Here is a 19,655-nt window from a genome sequence, read left to right as displayed (position 1 = left end):
CTGTCTTTACAACCTGTTGACATTGCCTTTGCACCCCCAGTCACTCTATGCTTGCATTTAATTTACTTCAACGCTTTGAGTTTGTAAGCACTGCTGGTGTGTTTGTTCACCTTACTGACTGGCGTCTCTGTCCTTCAGAAGAAGAGGAAGCAGACAGCTTGGCGCCAATGGATCTGGGGGCCGTGGACCCCGATTCCGAGGCGGAGGACCTCGCAGCCCCCGCCAAGCGCCGACGCCACCGAGCCCTCATAGATGATGAGGAGGAGGAAGACTAGAAATGACATATAAACAAAAGTATATATGTTGTAATCGCATCATATTAAAAAGCTCCACAGACCTCCCTCTGTGCAGGAGGGGTGGGGAGAAGAGGTTTCCGTGATAATGCTTCACCAACGCACCAATGACCTACAAGCTAGTGCCTGAATCGGCAAATGCTGGAGTAGTGTACGAGGGGAAGTACTCTTGGACTTATTTTGTTTTTTGTTTTTTTTCTTGTATATGTTGTTCATTTAAAAGCCAGATCTCATTTTATCAGTTGTTTGGGGCTGAGATTATTGCCTGAATATGGTGCTGGTAGTGTTTTACTGTATTGTTGACTTTGTTCTACAAGTGATTTGAGCTGATGTGACGGTTTTGTGACTGGTCTCTGCTGTCGGATGGCTGTGGGAGATTTTAATTGTATTCAGTTCCCTACCTCTCCCACTGGACCGGTCCTGAGCCACGGCCTGGAGCGCTTACAGCTTCAAGAGTGAGGATTGTACAGACGTTGTCCTCTCCCGTGATCACTGCAATGTGCCACTTGTGTTGGCACCTCCTGGAGTCAAGACCCAGGCCCCCACATCTGAAGCTCACCTGTAATCTCTATGGCTCTCAAAAACAGCCGGAGATACTTGAGTACTGTGCTGGGACAGCTGAGCAGCTTTTGTGGTTTCGCTAAGGCAGAAATCTCAAACACTGGTCCCTGGGGGCCCCTATTCAGTGGGTTCTGTGGGTTACCTTTATTTAAATTGAATGTTATTGAATTCTGAAGTTCTTGTTTTTTTGATCAGTAACCAGCTTGCGTTTCCCATTCTTTGCAAATTGTCCATTTGGGGATTTAAGATTACTGCACTAAGGTAATCACCTGCATCTGCTTACATCTCCCACATGTGTAAACACTGGGAACAGACACTCCAGATTTGGTTTGGGCTCAATTCTTTGTTCCTTAACCACCTGCTTTGGAGTGTGAATGTAGGAGATGGTGCCCCTTGCATCTCCAGAAGTTTTGTGTATAAATGGACTGGGTTACTAAATGAGGTTTAATCATTCCTTGCTGTATACCTGTGGGTATAAAACGCAACCAAGGCATGCTTCTATTTACTACCTCTGTGCCGTACCAGCCAGTATTGTACTATACTGCACTATCCATGTCTAATATTCACTGTAATGAGAGACCACGTATTACAGGACACTTGCCTGTAATCTTAATGTAAATGTAATGCTGTTGTCTTTGTTAAATCACGTGACCATCAACACACCTTTAACAAAAACATTTATATAAAGAGTCATGTGAATTTAGTCATTGAAAGTAAAGGGATTCCTGCCCCCCCCTGTATTTATTTTAAAGGGCAGTTGAATTAAAATGCAATTAGTTAAAATTTTGGGTAATTGGAACAACAGGTTTATCTTGCCCAGAAGTACGGAGTTTTATTGTTTTCAAAACTTGTATGGTTTTTAAATGTTCTAGAAATCGGCTTATTTTTTATGGTAGTAACAATGTTTTCTTTTCTTTACAAAAATAAATAAATCTGAAACACACCCCACAAAGGGTTCTATCTCTTTTCAGGATCACAAACTGCTGTCAATGATTCCTCTGTTTGTACAAGGGCTGTAGAGCCAATTAACTGATTTGCTCATTCCAATATGATCCAGTAGACTAAGTTTGGGATCATTGTTTTTCAGTCCTCTAAAAGGTTACCTATTTAGATTTTTGTAGTAGACTCTGCACGCTGTTTTTTTTCTTGGCTTTGGCACAGGTTTCCCTTGGATTGGAAGAAGACATCATTTGGGTACTTCACCTTAACAGCAGCTTGAGATTCCAACATCCTTCAGCTGTTACCCATGTAAGTAAAAGCAGTTTTAAGAATCTAATAACTTTAATGACCTTGTGTTGTGAAACGAAACACACAGACTAACCACTTTCTATCTAAAAACGGAGTAGCAATAGTACAACAATTCATGTGTTCTATTAATTATTTTAAAACCATATTACTGCATTTGGATAGAGCACTTATTCTTGCCACAAAATCCTGCCAATCGGCAGATTTAAAGTTTATGCAACTTGTCTCCAGAAGGGGCACCCTTTTCATCAGGAATTCACCCTTAATGAACTCTGCCCGCCTGCTACAGCATATTGAAGCTCCAGGATTGTAGCCTGATGTCACTGTGCTGATGCCATGTGGCAGTGCGCTCTCAGGCAGCCTGTCATTTCAACGTCTGTTTCTCATAAAAGCAGCTTTCAGTCGAGCGTTTATTTCTTGAACCGCTAAACCAGCTAGCCTCTAGTCCAGTCCTTGTGTATCACTGCAATTGTACTGTTTGTCACATGTCAGTCCAAAGCCGAACACAGCCTGGGTTTGGGTTTTCTCCTCTTGACAGTAAATGCTGGCACAGGATCCTTAGTGGTCTTTTCCATTATTCTTCACATGGGCCATTTGTACCACAAGAGTGCGCCCTTAGTCTTTTCCTTAAGTATACAATGTTCTTCCATCATCTTTTGATCTTACAATGGATGCAGTCGAGGAATATTCTAAATTGAGTGGCAAAAGCATGCAACTTCCATTTGTAACAATAAAACCACAAAAAAAATGGCAATTTATACAGCTATCATTTTATACTTTTCAGATGTTTTACTTACTGTGATTTCATATTGTCTTATAACACAACAAAATGTATAACTAATTAAATCATGACATGTCAAATATAGTTCTACATAAATATCCCTTTTTGTCACTTGACCTCACTTTTCTTCACAAGAACAGAAACAACCTAATTTTATAATTTTGTAAATCCTCATGAAGGACACAGACATGGACGGGAACAGCTTATTCTTAACATCTGTAAATGTGGGCTGTTCTGAATAACATCACACTGCAAGTGCATGAGCTCGGAGACTGAATCTGAAAACCACAATACTTCACAGTACTTTTGGGACATCATAACACATGGTCGAGATCCACTAAAGGGCAGGTCTCCCTTGCTCTCTCTCACTCCTCCCCTCAGTGTCCCAGCAGTGTGTGTGGGGGAGAGACAGTTGTCCAGATGTTTCCAATCAGCTCTGACACTCCCCACTACTTTCCCCAGCTGTGGAGGTCTCTCTACACATCTGGAGTACGTTAACCACTTCCTGCGAGAGGCATCCGGTCAGCCCCCCGCACCCATTCCCTCCCATGAGCCCCCGGGACAGAGAAAAATAGAGGTGGGCTATGAAAACGCAACCAGTGTCTGTATAGATTGCAGATTTATCTTTGTCTATACAGCTGCTTATAGAACAAAGTATAGGATATTTACAGGTCACAGCCACTCAACACGTTTATGTAACATGATGTGTATTTGGAAAACTGAATCAGAAAATAAATTCTCTGAAAAGGACCCTTTCCTCTGTTCAGTCGGTAAAGTAAAGTCCGTAAAAGTTCTAATCCAGTTCCACTTTATTTTTGTAGCATTGCTTTTGATATGCAAATTAGTTCTCAAATATCTGAATTCTTATGCTGAAGTAAAGAGATTGATTATGTTACTGGCGCCTTCAGTTGTACTGAAATTATTCTAGTAAGTGCCAAATCTGCTGCATTAGATTGGAATCAAACTTGAACACTCCATCCCATTTTTTTTATATAGATTGTTTGCTTTGAATAAAAAAAGAAAAAACATATCTACTACAGTACAATAACCCAGCATGACTTACAGGGTTAATAGCTTGGTTATACTACTTGTATGAATAGATGTGTATACCCTACATTAAAATAATATCAAATGTATTAATCTGTCAGTCCATCCATCTATAAAACAAGTTCTGTTTATTCACAGAGCATCAACATCAGGAATAAAGATACCTCGGTCTGTCTCATTTATAGACTTATAGACATATGTCCTCACCCCTAAGTTGTTCAGAGATCGTACTCACGTGGTCAGTATTACAGAGCTATCCTATAGACCAGAGATGGGCAAGTCCAAGCCTTGAGGGATACACTGTCCAGGGGTTTGTGTCCCAACCAAGAGCTTAATTACTTAATTGACGTAAGCATCCTGTTTTCACTGGTTAGCTGATTCTGAGAGAAAACAATACAAAAATACCAGCCATGTTTATTCTTCCCTCCTCCCCTTCACCCAGGCGGAGGCCTCATTTGTCTGGCTGTGTTTAGATGTTTGTAAAAGAGCCAGGAAGTTCCGGCCTGCAACTTGATATCCAACAGAGAGAAGAGAGAGGAGGGACAAGGCAGCAGATTTGTTTGCATGTATCTCTCCGAGCAGGTAAGGACATGACAGAGACCCCAAAGAAGTAGAGGAAATCTCTTTAGCCCAGCTAAGTTGCTACCCAGCCGACCAAATAATGTTGTGGGAATATTGTCAAGGAAATTTATGAACAATATGACGATGAGACAACACAAAGTTGTAGACCGCTAGGGATGTTGTCAGAGTAATATGATCAAATTAAAAGTAAAAGTCTACATTCCAGAGAAGGGGCAATATATACTGTATATATGCTTACAAAATTATAGAATTGTGCTTGGAATGTAATGTAATCCCAGAGATTGACCTTTGAAAAATGCTGAGGAACCCAAATTATTATTATTATTATTATTACAAATATTAAGCATTAAAGTCTGTTTTGTGTACTTTCCCTAGCTGATAATACTATCTGCAGCTTGTGGAAACATACACATTCTGCAAGAGCAAGTTGCTTTCCTGCAGCCTTGAAATGCTTATATGAAGACCTGTTTATCTAATTGTCCCTACTTTCCCATTACACTATGCTTGTGGCATTATTAGTCAGAATAGAAAGCTCAGTCCTGTATTATGATGTCATGTTTACTATAAAATGCTGTGTAAATGTTAAAACAGTGTAACTGTCTCTCTGGAGATTTCCAAAGCAGGCCTTCCTTGCATGCTTGAATAAAGACCCGGTCTTCTAAACACAAGAACCATAATCCTTTTAAGAGACTCTTTGTTGCGTAATGCGTTACTATGCAACAATCAGAGAACATTAACAACAACTTGTGCTCAGGGGTAGTATGTTTCTACAACATATTTCATGTGTTTCATATTCGTAAAATCCTAAATGCAACCTCACACAACTTTGGCAGAACAAGATGTGTCAGCTGGGTAATTGAATCCAGAATCTCATTAAGTGTAAGGAACCAAAGAGTCTGCTTCAACTGCATGACACGATATGATTTTGAGATATGTGGAAAGAGCTGCCCATGAGCATTAGAGCTGCACAGTGTCTTACCATCTTTCAATGCCTCCTTAAGATCTGTTAAGATTAACACCTGTAGACCATTCTGATCTTTTCTTGTGTATATGTAGAATATCATATGCTAATAATTGTTAAATGCATGTCACCTATGATAATGGCGTCTGCTAAAGAACTTTATAATAATTATAATAACAACAACATGACTGGGTGGTTTGTTCCAGACCCCTACAATTCTTTGTGAAATGACGAGCTTTAAATTATCTTCAATGTGAATAGGACAAAAATACACATGCATATTATGCTCTATTCTGCATTGTGATTTTGAAGATGTGCGTCTTCTAATCTTTTCTTAGTTGTTCCTTAATAACAATGTGTCACAAACAAGGCCTACAATCCTAATCCTGAAAGTACTTTGGAAAATACTAGTTGCACCCCTTGTTTTTGACCACTCTGAATCCCTGTTTTTGAATTTTGCTCAATTTCCTGTTCCTGGATGGAAAATCAAATGTTTGGCTTCCAGATGACACAAGACTGATCCTGCTCTCTGCATTTTCCAATAACAACTGTCTCTTCCCTGGAAAACACACACGCACATTGCCTGACAGCAATGGCATTCACTGACTTATACTGAAGGCTGGGCTGCAGTGCTTAGTGAGCTCTGGGATAACTAATTGACTCCAAATTAATTTTACAATCTTGCAAACTGGGCGTGTGTGTGTGTGTGTGTGTTGATCGTAGCACAATACCAACTAGACTTCATAATCTGGTGGTCCCCAGAGTTGGAGTCAAAAGCAGAGTAACCTCCCAGATCTGGACCAGTTTAAATCATGAAATATCAGCCAGGTTTTAATTCAACACAAAGATCTGGCTAAAGAAAACTATTTGGCATCTGAAAGCGTTTTGTAAATCGGATATTTGATTTTCTCCACTCTTACCCCACAGTGGTGAAATGAGTTGCCACAGAGCATCAGAACTGCCCTGTGTCTTAGCAACTTTCCCCCCACCTCCCTAAAACATATCTGTTAAATTTAAAACCTGTAGATAATGCCAATCTACCATACTTATATTCACTGTAATGTTTGGCTGGATGTTGTCCTTGTCATGTTGTGTATATGAAAGACATTTAGTAGTTGCATCTGCGTTAATTGCCTTGGATATAAACGGAATGATCAAATCATATCAATGAATTTAAATCCTTTATGATTGCACCTGTAGACCATTCTAATCTTTTGTACCTTAAAAAAATTTATGCAATCCCAAGCAGAATGAATATATATTTTTAATCTATGATAGAAATGTGATCCTTATTTTATGGGATGTATTTTAAATCTATTTTAGGCTGTTATCCATATCTATATTTTTGGTTTAAAATATGTGGTCAGGTTAATTTCTACAAAAGTGATGTTTTCACCCTTGTAATATTATGTATAGCAAAACATTTTATGTCATTGATTGTTAAAGCATGCAAGAAGCCTTCGAGTCACCAGCTAAATATAATAATAATAGAAATTTGCACTAAACTAGAAACATCAAAATGAAGTGCCGTGCAGATCAATGCATTACAGCAGAAGAAATGTGTCTGGAACTTCCTTTCTGAGCGATGTTCGTATGTCGGCGTCATTGAAAAAACATTCGTCCTCATGCTTCAAAGCTATAGCCGTACATCCGTGCAGCTGTGCTGTTGCTGAAGGCACCCATGATTGCGCTCTGTGTTTGTAGCCCTTTTCCTTTTCCAATGTTCTTTACATGAATTAAACCAAATTTCAACTCTCCTTTACTGATCATGCTTCACATCCATTGGATATGACAGATGATGCAATTCCCAATCTTTTGAACAGCTTTCAAAAAACAATGCTGTGTAGATCAGATCCTTTTTTGAAGTTTAACAAGCTGTGTGACTGATTATCTGGCTGTGTGTGTGGTCAAGTATGACAACAGCCCAGGTCTGAGGTCGTGATGTCGCGGTGGTGGGACTGACTTCCCGGAGACAGGCTGACCGACCTCTGACCTCTGCCGGCAATCACATTAGCCAGTGGCTGAGCGGTGAACTCTAACCTCATGGCATAGGCAGTTCCTCAACAAATAGACAAAGCTTGGCTGAGAAGAGAGGCCTGGTTCCTTTCCCCTGGATATTAGTTTTTTAGTTTTATTCATGAGGTCTACAAGGATCAGCATGTGGGAAAACAAGACCTATTAGGTCTGATTTTCCAAAGCTGTTAAGAGCTGGTATGTTTATTATAGTTACCTTTACATATTAACGGTTGCAGAAAGCAACTATCAATTAAAAATATATTTGAAAAATGTCCACAAGTCATAAACTGCATGCAAATTGCTGGTCTTAGTCATGAGTAACTCAATTACTGACTTTCGAAAATCTGGCCCATTGTGCCCAATATTTACTGATCGTGCCGGGACCAAGTTTATGGCCCCAAATGCTGGTTTCTTTCCATTCTATGCATGTTGTCTTATTTGGTTTATTGCAAAGTTGAATTACTATTTCATTTTATATGCTTTTTCTCTTTTGTATAAATGCCCAAGTACTTTGCCTTTGACTGTATTGCGTATATGAAATTATACAATCGAATGTTGGATTGCTACCCAGTGTCCAGTAAAATTAAAATTCCATCACTTAATAAGTCAAACTGGGTTAGAAATCAGCATTATATAAAAAAAACAGGAACTCCACTCACTCATGTTTCAAACGAGCAGATGTCTGGAATTTAACCTGTGTGAAATTTCAGATTAAAAAAAAAAAAAAAAAAAAAGTAATGGTTCCTTATTTCTTATTTTCCAGTTTTACAGTTTTATATATTAATAAAATATTTCCCTAAATTACTCATTAAATATTTTTATATATCTATATGAAAAAGCATCTCTCACTTCTCACTTTATATGTAGATAAAAAGTAAAATAGGAAAAAGTAATCGTTGCTTATTCCTTACATCTGGTTCTTGGTTTTCTGTAAATAAGTAATGGTTGCTTATTGTTTAATTCTGCATTTCTCATTACTTCTTTATACATTGATGCTTTGAATTAACACATTTGATTAAAGGTGCATCAAAGAGTAGGCTTGCTTGCTTGCTTGCTTGCTTGCTTGCTTGCTTGCTTGCTCCCTGTTTTTATTCAGACACTGGCCCATCATAGGAGCCCTGCAGGTTAGATGCTCCTTAGTGTTGGTTTCTCCTCCTAGGGTTTCTGGGAGATGTACAGTGAGGGGAAAAAAGTATTTGATCCCCTGCTGATTTTGTACTGACAAAGAAGCTGAGTGAGATTAGGAGCACTCCCTTTAAGAGAGTGCTCCTAATCTCAGCTCGTTACCTGTATAAAAGACACCTGGTAGCCAGAATTCTTGCTGATTGATAGGGGATCAAATACTTATTTCCCTCATTAACATGCAAATCAATTTATAACTTTTTTTGAAATTCCGTTTTTCTGGATTTTGTTGTTATTCTGTCTCTCACTGTTAAAATACACCTACCATTAAAATTATAGACTGATCATTTCTTTGTCAGTGGGCAAACGTACAAAATCAGCAGGGGATCAAATACTTTTTCCCCTCACTGTAGGGCTGGCCCTTCAGCCATTTTGTGCAACTCCTAGCACTATGTACTAGCATACATACACCGATCAGCCATAACATAATGACCACTGACGGGTGAAGTGAATAATCTTGTTATCATGGCACCTGTCAGTGGGTGGGATATATTAGGCAGCAAGTGAATATTTTGTCCTCAAAGTTGATGTGTTAGAAGCAGGAAAAATGAGCAAGCGTAAGGATCTGAGCGATTTTGACTGGCCAAATTGTGAAGGCTAGACGACTGGGTCAGAGTATCTCCAAAACTGCAGCTCTTGTGGGTTGTTCCCGGTCTGCAGTGGTCAGTATCTATAAAAAGTGGTCCAAGGAAGGAAAAGCGGTGAACCGGTGATAGCATCATGGGCAGCCAAGGCTCATTGATGCACATGGGGAGCGAAGGCTGGCCCGTGTGGTCCGATCCAACAGACGAGCTACTGTAGCACAAACTGCTGAAAAAGTTCATGCTGGTTCTGATAGAAAGCTGTCAGAACACAGTGCATCAGTTTGTTGCGTATGGGACTGCGTTGCCGCAGACCAGTCAGGGTGCCCATGCTGACCCCCTGTCCACTGCTGAAAGCGCCAACAATGGGCACTTCGTCTGAAGTGGCCTGGTCTGATGAATCGCGAGTTCAAGGTGTTGACTCTCTAAAATTCCCCAGATCTCAATCCAATCGAGCATCTGTGGGATGTGCTGGACAAACGAGTACAGTAAATGCATGATTTGTGTGTGTGTGTGTTTTAAAAAAAAAAAATGCCTTTAACTTCCCTCCGTACAGGTTTATATATGCGTAGTGTGACAGCGTGGGGCATGGGACTGGGATCAAGCAAGCATACCTTCGTTGTTGGAGAGAGAGAGAGAGAGGAGCTACCAGGAGGGTAGACAAAAATTCTGCAATCTTGCTCAGGACACAGACCCCTGGCATTGCGTCCCACCAAGGAGAGAGCACTCCGTAGATGGACTTGAACTTGGACTTTAAATTGAACTTTGTGTGTTTAGTGTTTGTCTCTTTGTGCTGTCAGCAGCTTATTAGGAGAACATGGATAAGTCTACTCTTTGATGCACCTTTAATCAAATGTGTTAATTCAAAGCATAAATGTATAAAGAAGTAATGAGAAATGCAGAATTAAACAATAAGGAACCATTACTTATTTACTGAAAACCAAGAACCATATGTAAGAAATAAGCAACGATTACTTTTTCCTTGAAGTATTTTACTTTTTATCTATATCTACATATAAAGTGAGAAATTAGATGCTTTTTCAATAAATATTTAATGAGTAGTTTAGGGAATTATTTTATTAATATATTAAACATTATTACAACTTGTAACAAACAATAGATGTACAATGCATGGTGTATAGATACAGATGGTGTAACGATAGTAACATCGATAAGCCTGTGTCCACTTGTTGCCAGACTTATTCCTTATTCAGTTCAAGTACTACAAGGTCTCCCAGCTGGACTACTTTAACCTGTTGAGGAATTTGATAGGTAGAGTAAGCCTCTTCATTTGTCTCCCAGAACCACAGGCCTGTGAACAGCCACAGGAAAAGGTACCGGTGGGCCCAGAACTCTCCCTGTCACAACAGCAAGCAACTGTGGAATTTACTGATCGAAATACTGATGTGTTTTCTAGTGTCCCAGAAAAGACACGTCTTATAGCACACAGTATTCAGACTTCCCAAGGGAAAGCCACATGAATTAAACTGCAGAATCCTGGAAGCATGAAGGGTATTTATGAAAAATTGTATAAAAATTACGCTTGACCTGGGAATCCTAGGAGTCTCGGAGCGTGTGGAAGAGCCCCATTGCATTGACGCAGCCTGATAGATTCCTGAGGTTTTCAATGACTTCCGCAAGTCAAACAAAATCTCTGAATTCGCCACACACCCAATGCCCAGAGTGGATGACTTGATTGACACGCTGGAGAAGTTCAATTCGTCAGCATACTAAGCAAAAGCTACAGGCAGGTCCCCTTCACACACCATGCACAGCAGAAAATGCTGTCTTTCAGCCTCCACCGAGCCCTGCCTACCTTCAACAGGACTGAGATTTTTCAGATGGAAACAGGCCTGGGAGCTCTCCTATCACAGGAGATAGAAGGGGAGGAACACCCTATCTTGTATCTCCCAGAAAGGCGAAATACTCCATCATGAAGAAAGAATGTCTAGCAAGGAAATGGGCTCTGGAAGTATTCAAATATTACCTGCTAGGTCAAAAGTTTACCCTGGTCACAGACTATGCCCACCTGATATGGATGGCAAGATCCAGGGACTCCAACACCCAAGTCACCTATTGGTTCCTCAGCTCAAAGCCCTTCCGCTTCATGGTAGTACACTGCAGGGGCACTTGCCATGGCAACACATTGTCTTCCATTGTCGTGCTCTTTGGTCCATCTCCGCACTCCTGCTTGACGCTGAAGAGGGGGGTATTTGACTACCGCTGGGTGCAGTCAGAAATGGATGGTATGTGAGGTAGAAGCCAGAATCATTGGACGACCCTATCCCATGCCCCACGCTGTGTCACAGTTAAAGGCATTTTTTTTTAAACACACACACACACACACAGATCATGCATTTACTGTACTATTGCATCTCAAATGTATAGTCCACATTAATATTATTATGTGAAAATGTGTGTTATGACGTATTTTACTTTAGTTATTCGCATATTAGTCAATTCTTCTATTTTGAAATTCCGCAAGTTGGGTTTCTGCAAATCGAGGGATTGTTTGTGTGTGTGTGTGTGTGTGTGTGTGTGATATACACTCACCTAAAGGATTATTAGGAACACCATACTAATACTGTGTTTGACCCCCTTTCGCCTTCAGAACTGCCTTAATTCTACGTGGCATTGATTCAACAAGGTGCTGAAAGCATTCTTTAGAAATGTTGGCCCATATTGATAGGATAGCATCTTGCAGTTGATGGAGATTTGTGGGATGCACATCCAGGGCACGAAGCTCCCGTTCCACCACATCCCAAAGATGCTCTATTGGGTTGAGATCTGGTGACTGTGGGGGCCAGTTTAGTACAGTGAACTCATTGTCATGTTCAAGAAACCAATTTGAAATGATTCGACCTTTGTGACATGGTGCATTATCCTGCTGGAAGTAGCCATCAGAGGATGGGTACATGGTGGTCATAAAGGGATGGACATGGTCAGAAACAATGCTCAGGTAGGCCGTGGCATTTAAACGATGCCCAATTGGCACTAAGGGGACTAAAGTGTGCCAAGAAAACATCCTCCACACCATTACACCACCACCACCAGCCTGCACAGTGGTAACAAGGCATGATGGATCCATGTTCTCATTCTGTTTATGCCAAATTCTGACTCTACCATCTGAATGTCTCAACAGAAATCGAGACTCATCAGACCAGGCAACATTTTTCCAGTCTTCAACTGTCCAATTTTGGTGAGCTTGTGCAAATTGTAGCCTCGTTTTCCTATTTGTAGTGGAGATGAGTGGTACCCGGTGGGGTCTTCTGCTGTTGTAGTCCATCCGCCTCAAGGTTGTACGTGTTGTGGCTTCACAAATGCTTTGCTGCATACCTCGGTTGTAACGAGTGGTTATTTCAGTCAAAGTTGCTCTTCTATCAGCTTGAATCAGTCGGCCCATTCTCCTCTGACCTCTAGTATCAACAAGGCATTTTCGCCCACAGGACTGCCGCATACTGGATGTTTTTCCCTTTTCACACCATTCTTTGTAAACCCTAGAAATGGTTGTGCGTGAAAATCCCAGTAACTGAGCAGATTGTGAAATACTCAGACCGGCCCGTCTGGCACCAACAACCATGCCACGCTCAAAATTGCTTAAATCACCTTTCTTTCCCATTCAGACATTCAGTTTGGAGTTCAGGAGATTGTCTTGACCAGGACCACACCCCTAAATGCATTGAAGCAACTGCCATGTGATTGGTTGTTTAGATAATTGCATTAATGAGAAATTGAACAGGTGTTCCTAATAATCCTTTAGGTGAGTGTATATACACACATATATATGTGTGTGTATGTATATATATACATATGTATGTATGTATGTATGTATGTATGTGTGTGTGTGTATGTGTATATATATATATATGTGTGTATATATATATATATATATATATATATATATATATATATATATATATATATACACACGTATACACTCACCTAAAGGATTATTAGGAACACCTGTTCAATTTCTCATTAATGCAATTATCTAAACAACCAATCACATGGCAGTTGCTTCAATGCATTTAGGGGTGTGGTCCTGGTCAAGACAATCTCCTGAACTCCAAACTGAATGTCTGAATGGGAAAGAAAGGTGATTTTAGCAATTTTGAGCGTGGCATGGTTGTTGGTGCCAGACGGGCCGGTCTGAGTATTTCACAATCTGCTCAGTTACTGGGATTTTCACGCACAACCATTTCTAGGGTTTACAAAGAATGGTGTGAAAAGGGAAAAACATCCAGTATGCGGCAGTCCTGTGGGGGCGAAAATGCCTTGTTGATGCTAGAGGTCAGAGGAGAATGGGCCGACTGATTCAAGCTGATAGAAGAGCAACTTTGACTGAAATAACCACTCGTTACAACCAAGGTATGCAGCAAAGCATTTGTGAAGCCACAACACGTACAACCTTGAGGCGGATGGGCTACAACAGCAGAAGACCCCACCGGGTACCACTCATCTCCACTACAAATAGGAAAAAGAGGCTACAATTTGCACAAGCTCACCAAAATTGGACAGTTGAAGACTGGAAAAATGTTGCCTGGTCTGATGAGTCTCGATTTCTGTTGAGACATTCAGATGGTAGAGTCAGAATGAGAATGAGAACATGGATCCATCATGCCTTGTTACCACTGTGCAGGCTGGTGGTGGTGGTGTAATGGTGTGGGGGATGTTTTCTTGGCACACTTTAGGCCCCTTAGTGCCAATTGGGCATCGTTTAAATGCCACGGCCTACCTGAGCATTGTTTCTGACCATGTCCATCCCTTTATGACCACCATGTACCCATCCTCTGATGGCTACTTCCAGCAGGATAATGCACCATGTCACAAAGGTCGAATCATTTCAAATTGGTGTCTTGAACATGACAATGAGTTCACTGTACTAAACTGGCCCCCACAGTCATTAGATCTCAACCCAATAGAGCATCTTTGGGATGTGGTGGAACGGGAGCTTCGTGCCCTGGATGTGCATCCCACAAATCTCCATCAACTGCAAGATGCTATCCTATCAATATGGGCCAACATTTCTAAAGAATGCTTTCAGCACCTTGTTGAATCAATGCCACGTAGAATTAAGGCAGTTCTGAAGGCGAAAGGGGATCAAACACAATATTAGTATGGTGTTCCTAATAATCCTTTAGGTGAGTGTATATATGTGTGTATATATATATATATGTATATATATATACACACACACACACACACATATATACATACATACATATATATATACACACATACATATCTCTATATATATATAGATCTCTATATATGTGTATATATATATATATATATATATATATATATATATATATATATATATGTGTGTGTGTATATATGTATGTCTGTATGTATATGTGTATATGTGTATATATATATATATATATATATATATATATATATATATATATATGTATATATATGTATATAGGTGTATATATGTATGTATGTATGTGTGTGTGTGTATGTGTATATATATATATATATATATATATATATATATATATATGTATGTATGTATGTGTATATATATATATATATGTATATGTATGTATGTATGTGTATATATATATATATATGTATATGTATGTATGTATGTGTGTGTTTTATTGTGACGGTTACCTTGCAGATACTGCGATGAACTGTATGTTATTGGTGATAAGCAGAAAATGACTTCTGCATAGATTAGTCCAAATGCTAGAGTGTTCTCCTCATTCTAAAACAGAAGTAAAAGGTAAGGGATGACTTTTGTCTGTACAGAAGACATTATGCATACACTTTATGTTGTAGTGCCAATATTGAGATACAGAACATTGAAAACATTGTGCCTGGGGAAAGAAAACAAGTATGTAGTCATGGAAAAAAATACTTTAATGCATTTAGTTAAGGGCTTTCTACCGATTGCCACTTTGTCCCAGGGCAAGCCCCAGAGATGATGTGATGGTTGTATATCCACTTAAACCTGAGTTGAAGCTTTGAAACATTTATCCTGAATAGAACAATGCAATGTGAGATTGTATATAGACTAAGACAAACTCCGCATCTTGGTCCATTTAGCTCACTTGGATACATGCTAATAATTAATTGATCCAAGGATTTCATTTGTTTTTTGAAGGATTTTTGTGCATCTGCTTCAACAACGTGGCTGGATAATTTGTTCCAGACCCCCACAACCCACGTGTAAATACATGCCTCCCATTTTCTGTATTAAAACCTCTTCCTCTTAAATTCCCCTTCGTGTCTTCATGTTAGGGTGGCACTGCTGATTTTAAGATATGAGCTGGGTTCACCTTTTCAATTCTTGTCAGGATCTAGAATACTTTTATTTTGTTTATTTTATTTTTCCCCTTCGTAATCTACTCCGTTGTAGACTAAAGAGGCTCGGTTCTTTTGCATGTCATTAAGATCAGGAATTCACCTAACTCTTCTGCTTTGAACCGATTCCAAAGTAGCAATGTCTATTACTGACCAAAATAGTCCGTCTCTCTCCGCTGGCTCCCAATCTCATCTTGCATCGAGTTCAACACTTTGGTTTTCGCTTACCATCGTCTTGACCAGACTGCACCTAGCTTCCAGACTCTCATCTCTTCTTACACTCCCTCCAAACCAATCTGGTCTTACTGTTCCATCTGCCGCTCCCCTTCCTCCAGAAACTGCTCTTTTTCCACCCTCACCCATATGTGGTAGAGCCCACCTTCCAGCGTCTGCTCATGACACACCTGTTCAGACTGTACCTGTGATGATGCAGCCAACATCTCCTAAACATCTCACCACTCTTGATTTGATGTGCTTTCTGATTAAACTTATATGCTCTCTTCTGCTCCTGATTACATATGTTTTTTTTTTTTTTTAGCACTTTTAATCATTTTACTGTACATACTTCTATAATAATAATTATGCCTACCCCTTGGCACATACCAGGGATGAAACTCTTGTTTTAGCTCATTTGCACTAGAATATGTGCTTATCCTATTTTGCACTTATTGTATTTACTGTACTTTGTAACGCTTCACAAATGTTTCTAAAGGTTTCCCTGTGTAAGGGCATCTGATAATAAACAAACAAATGAACAAACATCAAACATAAAGAAATAAATAATTGTCTAAATGGGGTCTGATAAGCTCATTGAACGGCTTTAGCTGAACTTCCTTTGATTTGAATTCTACACTTCTCTCTGGAAAGTTTATCCTAACATTTTGATTTGATTTTTCTTGCAGGGGAACAAATTATTGACCTATTCTTCATGCTTGAAGTTTTTTTAACTTTTGATCTTGTAAATGTCTCTTTCCAATGTATTTATTTAAACAAAAAGCTGCAGCTGTGTGGATGATTAGTCAATAGTGTGCCAATGCTGGTGAATGCATTACTAGCGCAACTTAGATGTAGACTTCTGCACTTTTCCTATGGGGGGAGGTTACTCTCAAGTGAGCTATGCAGTCTGTATAGGGTTGGCAACAGGCTCCATAATCCCAAGATACTTTGAGACCAAACATGGTATTAAAGTTGTCTTGAAACTGAAATCAATTAACATCTAAACTGAGCATTAAACCTTTGCTAAATTGATATTGTTGCTAACTACTATGTAGCACCTGAGTGTAGACTAAACAAATAAGCATCTAAAATGTTACTTTCTCATTGTAATCTATCCATCATTTACACTTTTCCATATTGTAAAGTAAATTTTAAGTCAATATATCTTAATTTCCTCATTTTGCTGGTTGTTGTTTGAAAATGTAAGTGACTGTCCACTGCTCCTTTTACAAATGAAATTAGATTTGCATTCATTAATTCAAAATAAATCATAACTGTGACAAAATAAATAACTGCAAAATATACATTTAAATTAATGGAACCAAAATATTCAAGATGCCTTTAATTGTCTCACGTCCTAGGTAGACTGTAATGTTTTCAAGCTTTACACTGTAATAGAGCAGCAATATCAGTTTAGCTAAGGTTTAACATTCAATGTATATGTTAATTTATTTCAGTTTCATGGCAACTTTAAAGTCCTGTTCTGTCAGTATTGGCTTATCACATTTATTAACAATACAATTTCAACCTTCAGTTATATTTGAATAACTAAACACTTTCCTCTTTTTTTGGATGTCTCTGGACTTCCCATATGACAAAAGTCTCCTTTTTAAAAGATGCAAACTTGTTTGATTTTCAACTTTTTCAAAATCATCCTGAGCCATTGTTAACTTGGAATAATAGTAATTAAATGTGGGCAAGCAACTGGTTCCACTTGTTTTTTGGATGTTTGGAAGTTACAACAATATGCCATTTTGTCACTAAGAGCAGGCAAGGTAAACCAGGGACAGCCTCCAACCTCATTAAGACCACGGCATTGTTTGCATTTAAATCCTCCAATTAGCAGTTGACTGGAGAACACAGCTCTATTGAGAGCAACAGACACCCTCCCCCTGTCACCCCCTCTCCCGCTCCCTCTTACTGATCTGCACTCACCACCACACACACAAACGCAAACACACAGTATACACTCTCTCTTTCTCTTCTGCACTGGATCAGACTCACACCCGGCCCTCTTTCTTCTCCCCCTCTCCTGCACTCACACACTCACACTCACATGCCTCTCTCTCCCTTGCCCTGTTCAACACTTTTTCTCTGTCTTTCTCTCTCTCACACAGTCACACACACACACACACACACACACACACACACACACACACAATGAATTCTCTCTCTCTCTCCCTTTCCATGAACACATGTACAGCCCCAGTATTGTTTCAGAGCAGTTGCTGAACTGCTCTCACAGCTGGACAGACACCGAATGCAATCTCTCCCTTCCAAATTCTACTTGTACTCCCTTATTTTGTATGAAAAACGATTACGTGATATCCCACTTTGATCTTTTGATTGATAAAACTGGGCCTGTCCTACACAGTTCCTGGAGGACTGCTGGGCTGCTGGCATTTGTTCCAACTGGAGTTATCGGTGACCTATTGTTCTAATTATCTTCTCAATTAAGACTTATTTAAGCTGTGTATATTGTATGTATGTTTTCACAGATGACAGCTTAAACAAATGCTGTTGACTCAAGATAACTGTCCCCACAGATCGTTCTGGAGCCTGCTGAGACGTGTTACATATATAAACTTAACCATGTAATTAGATCAATTACGTAGATGAGATTTGGGCTGGGACAAAAAAACAGAAGACACGACAGCCCCTCCAGGAATGCAGTTTGACACCCCTTGATTAGGTTACTCAGCCACACGTCTGAAAACTCAAAGTATCTCGGTGGCTTTGATGCTCAGACAACTGCTTGATTTCACACAACACAAACAGTAGAGCTTTAGCATCACAGAGAGGACATTGTGGAGCTCACGGGCACCCCAGGAAGACACATAGGTTGCTGCTGAGGGAAAAGCCAAGGATGCTTGCACACTCAGCCCCCCCCCCCACTAGCCCTGGCAGCGCTATGCTAATTGTGGGGCATCAGTCACAGTGGGCTATGATACCGGTCAGACTGGAACTACTGCTGTCTGTACAGGGTCGAAACTGAGACTTTAACATAGTGTTTCAAAATGGGTCTTCTGACTAACATACCTTTTAGATGCATTAGGAGATTCAATAGCATAGACTACTGTTAACAGCTACTGAAAATGATGCACATAATAAAGCAAGAGTAAGAAATATCAGTCATATCTCATGGAAACAATATCAAAAACCTTGATGGATAGTTTGTTCCAGACTCCCATGAGCCTTTGTGATAAAAGTGCCTCTTATACTCCCTAGTCACTAGTCATTGCTTCCATGTCAATCCTAAAGTAAGTCCTCTGGGCTTGTCAGTGTCTTTCAGGATCTTGAATACTTGGATCAAGTCTCCTTGTAATCTCCTCTGTTCCACAATAAAGAGATTCTGTTCTTTTGTTCTGTCATTGTAGTTTACACCCTTCCGGTCCAGAATGACCCTGATCTCTCGTCTTTGGCCTCTATCTTATTGCAATGTAATATGCAGTATACAGTATTCAAAATATAGTAAGCATACCAAGGAATTGCATATAGTTTTATGCAGATTCAGTTTGACCATACATTGTTTTGAGCTCCAGCTTTGAAATGTTACTTCAGTAACTTTAAGTCTAGCAACCATGTCCTGTTATCAGTGAGGTAAATTTATTCTTTATCTAGGATGAACACTAGGTGACATTAGGGGTTTGATAACCTGAATTGAATTAAGACAAATGGATCGAATGTATTCGAGAAAATCCAAAAAATAAAACGCTACTATTATTTTGGTACTTAAGGAACTGTTCATTGTTGTATATTTCTATTGCAGAGAGATTATGAAAAATGATGAATACAATATAAAATCAAACAATCAAATGTAAGTTGGTTGAATAGGCCTACATTGTGTTCAAGTGAAAATAACGTATTTATTGCAC

General features: G+C 39.6%; 1 protein-coding gene across 3 annotated transcripts in view; it reads left to right on the top strand.

Moving 5' to 3' along the window:
• Positions 1-1,797, top strand: part of timeless (timeless circadian clock) — a 30,782-nt gene extending 28,985 nt beyond the window's left edge. For 2 of the 3 annotated variants that reach the window (XM_066708190.1, XM_066708188.1), the window contains exon 31: positions 139-1,797. In XM_066708190.1, coding sequence (XP_066564287.1) covers positions 139-275 — 137 coding nt within the window. In that variant the 3' untranslated portion in view covers positions 276-1,797. The remainder of the gene's footprint in view (positions 1-138) is intronic. The other variant, XM_066708189.1, reaches the window with a different exon arrangement.
• Positions 1,798-19,655: the final 17,858 nt, after the last annotated feature.

The sequence above is a fragment of the Amia ocellicauda genome, chromosome 7 (genome assembly GCF_036373705.1).
Source record: "Amia ocellicauda isolate fAmiCal2 chromosome 7, fAmiCal2.hap1, whole genome shotgun sequence".
Lineage (NCBI taxonomy): Eukaryota > Metazoa > Chordata > Actinopteri > Amiiformes > Amiidae > Amia > Amia ocellicauda.
This window is presented reverse-complemented; position numbering and strand designations above follow the sequence as displayed.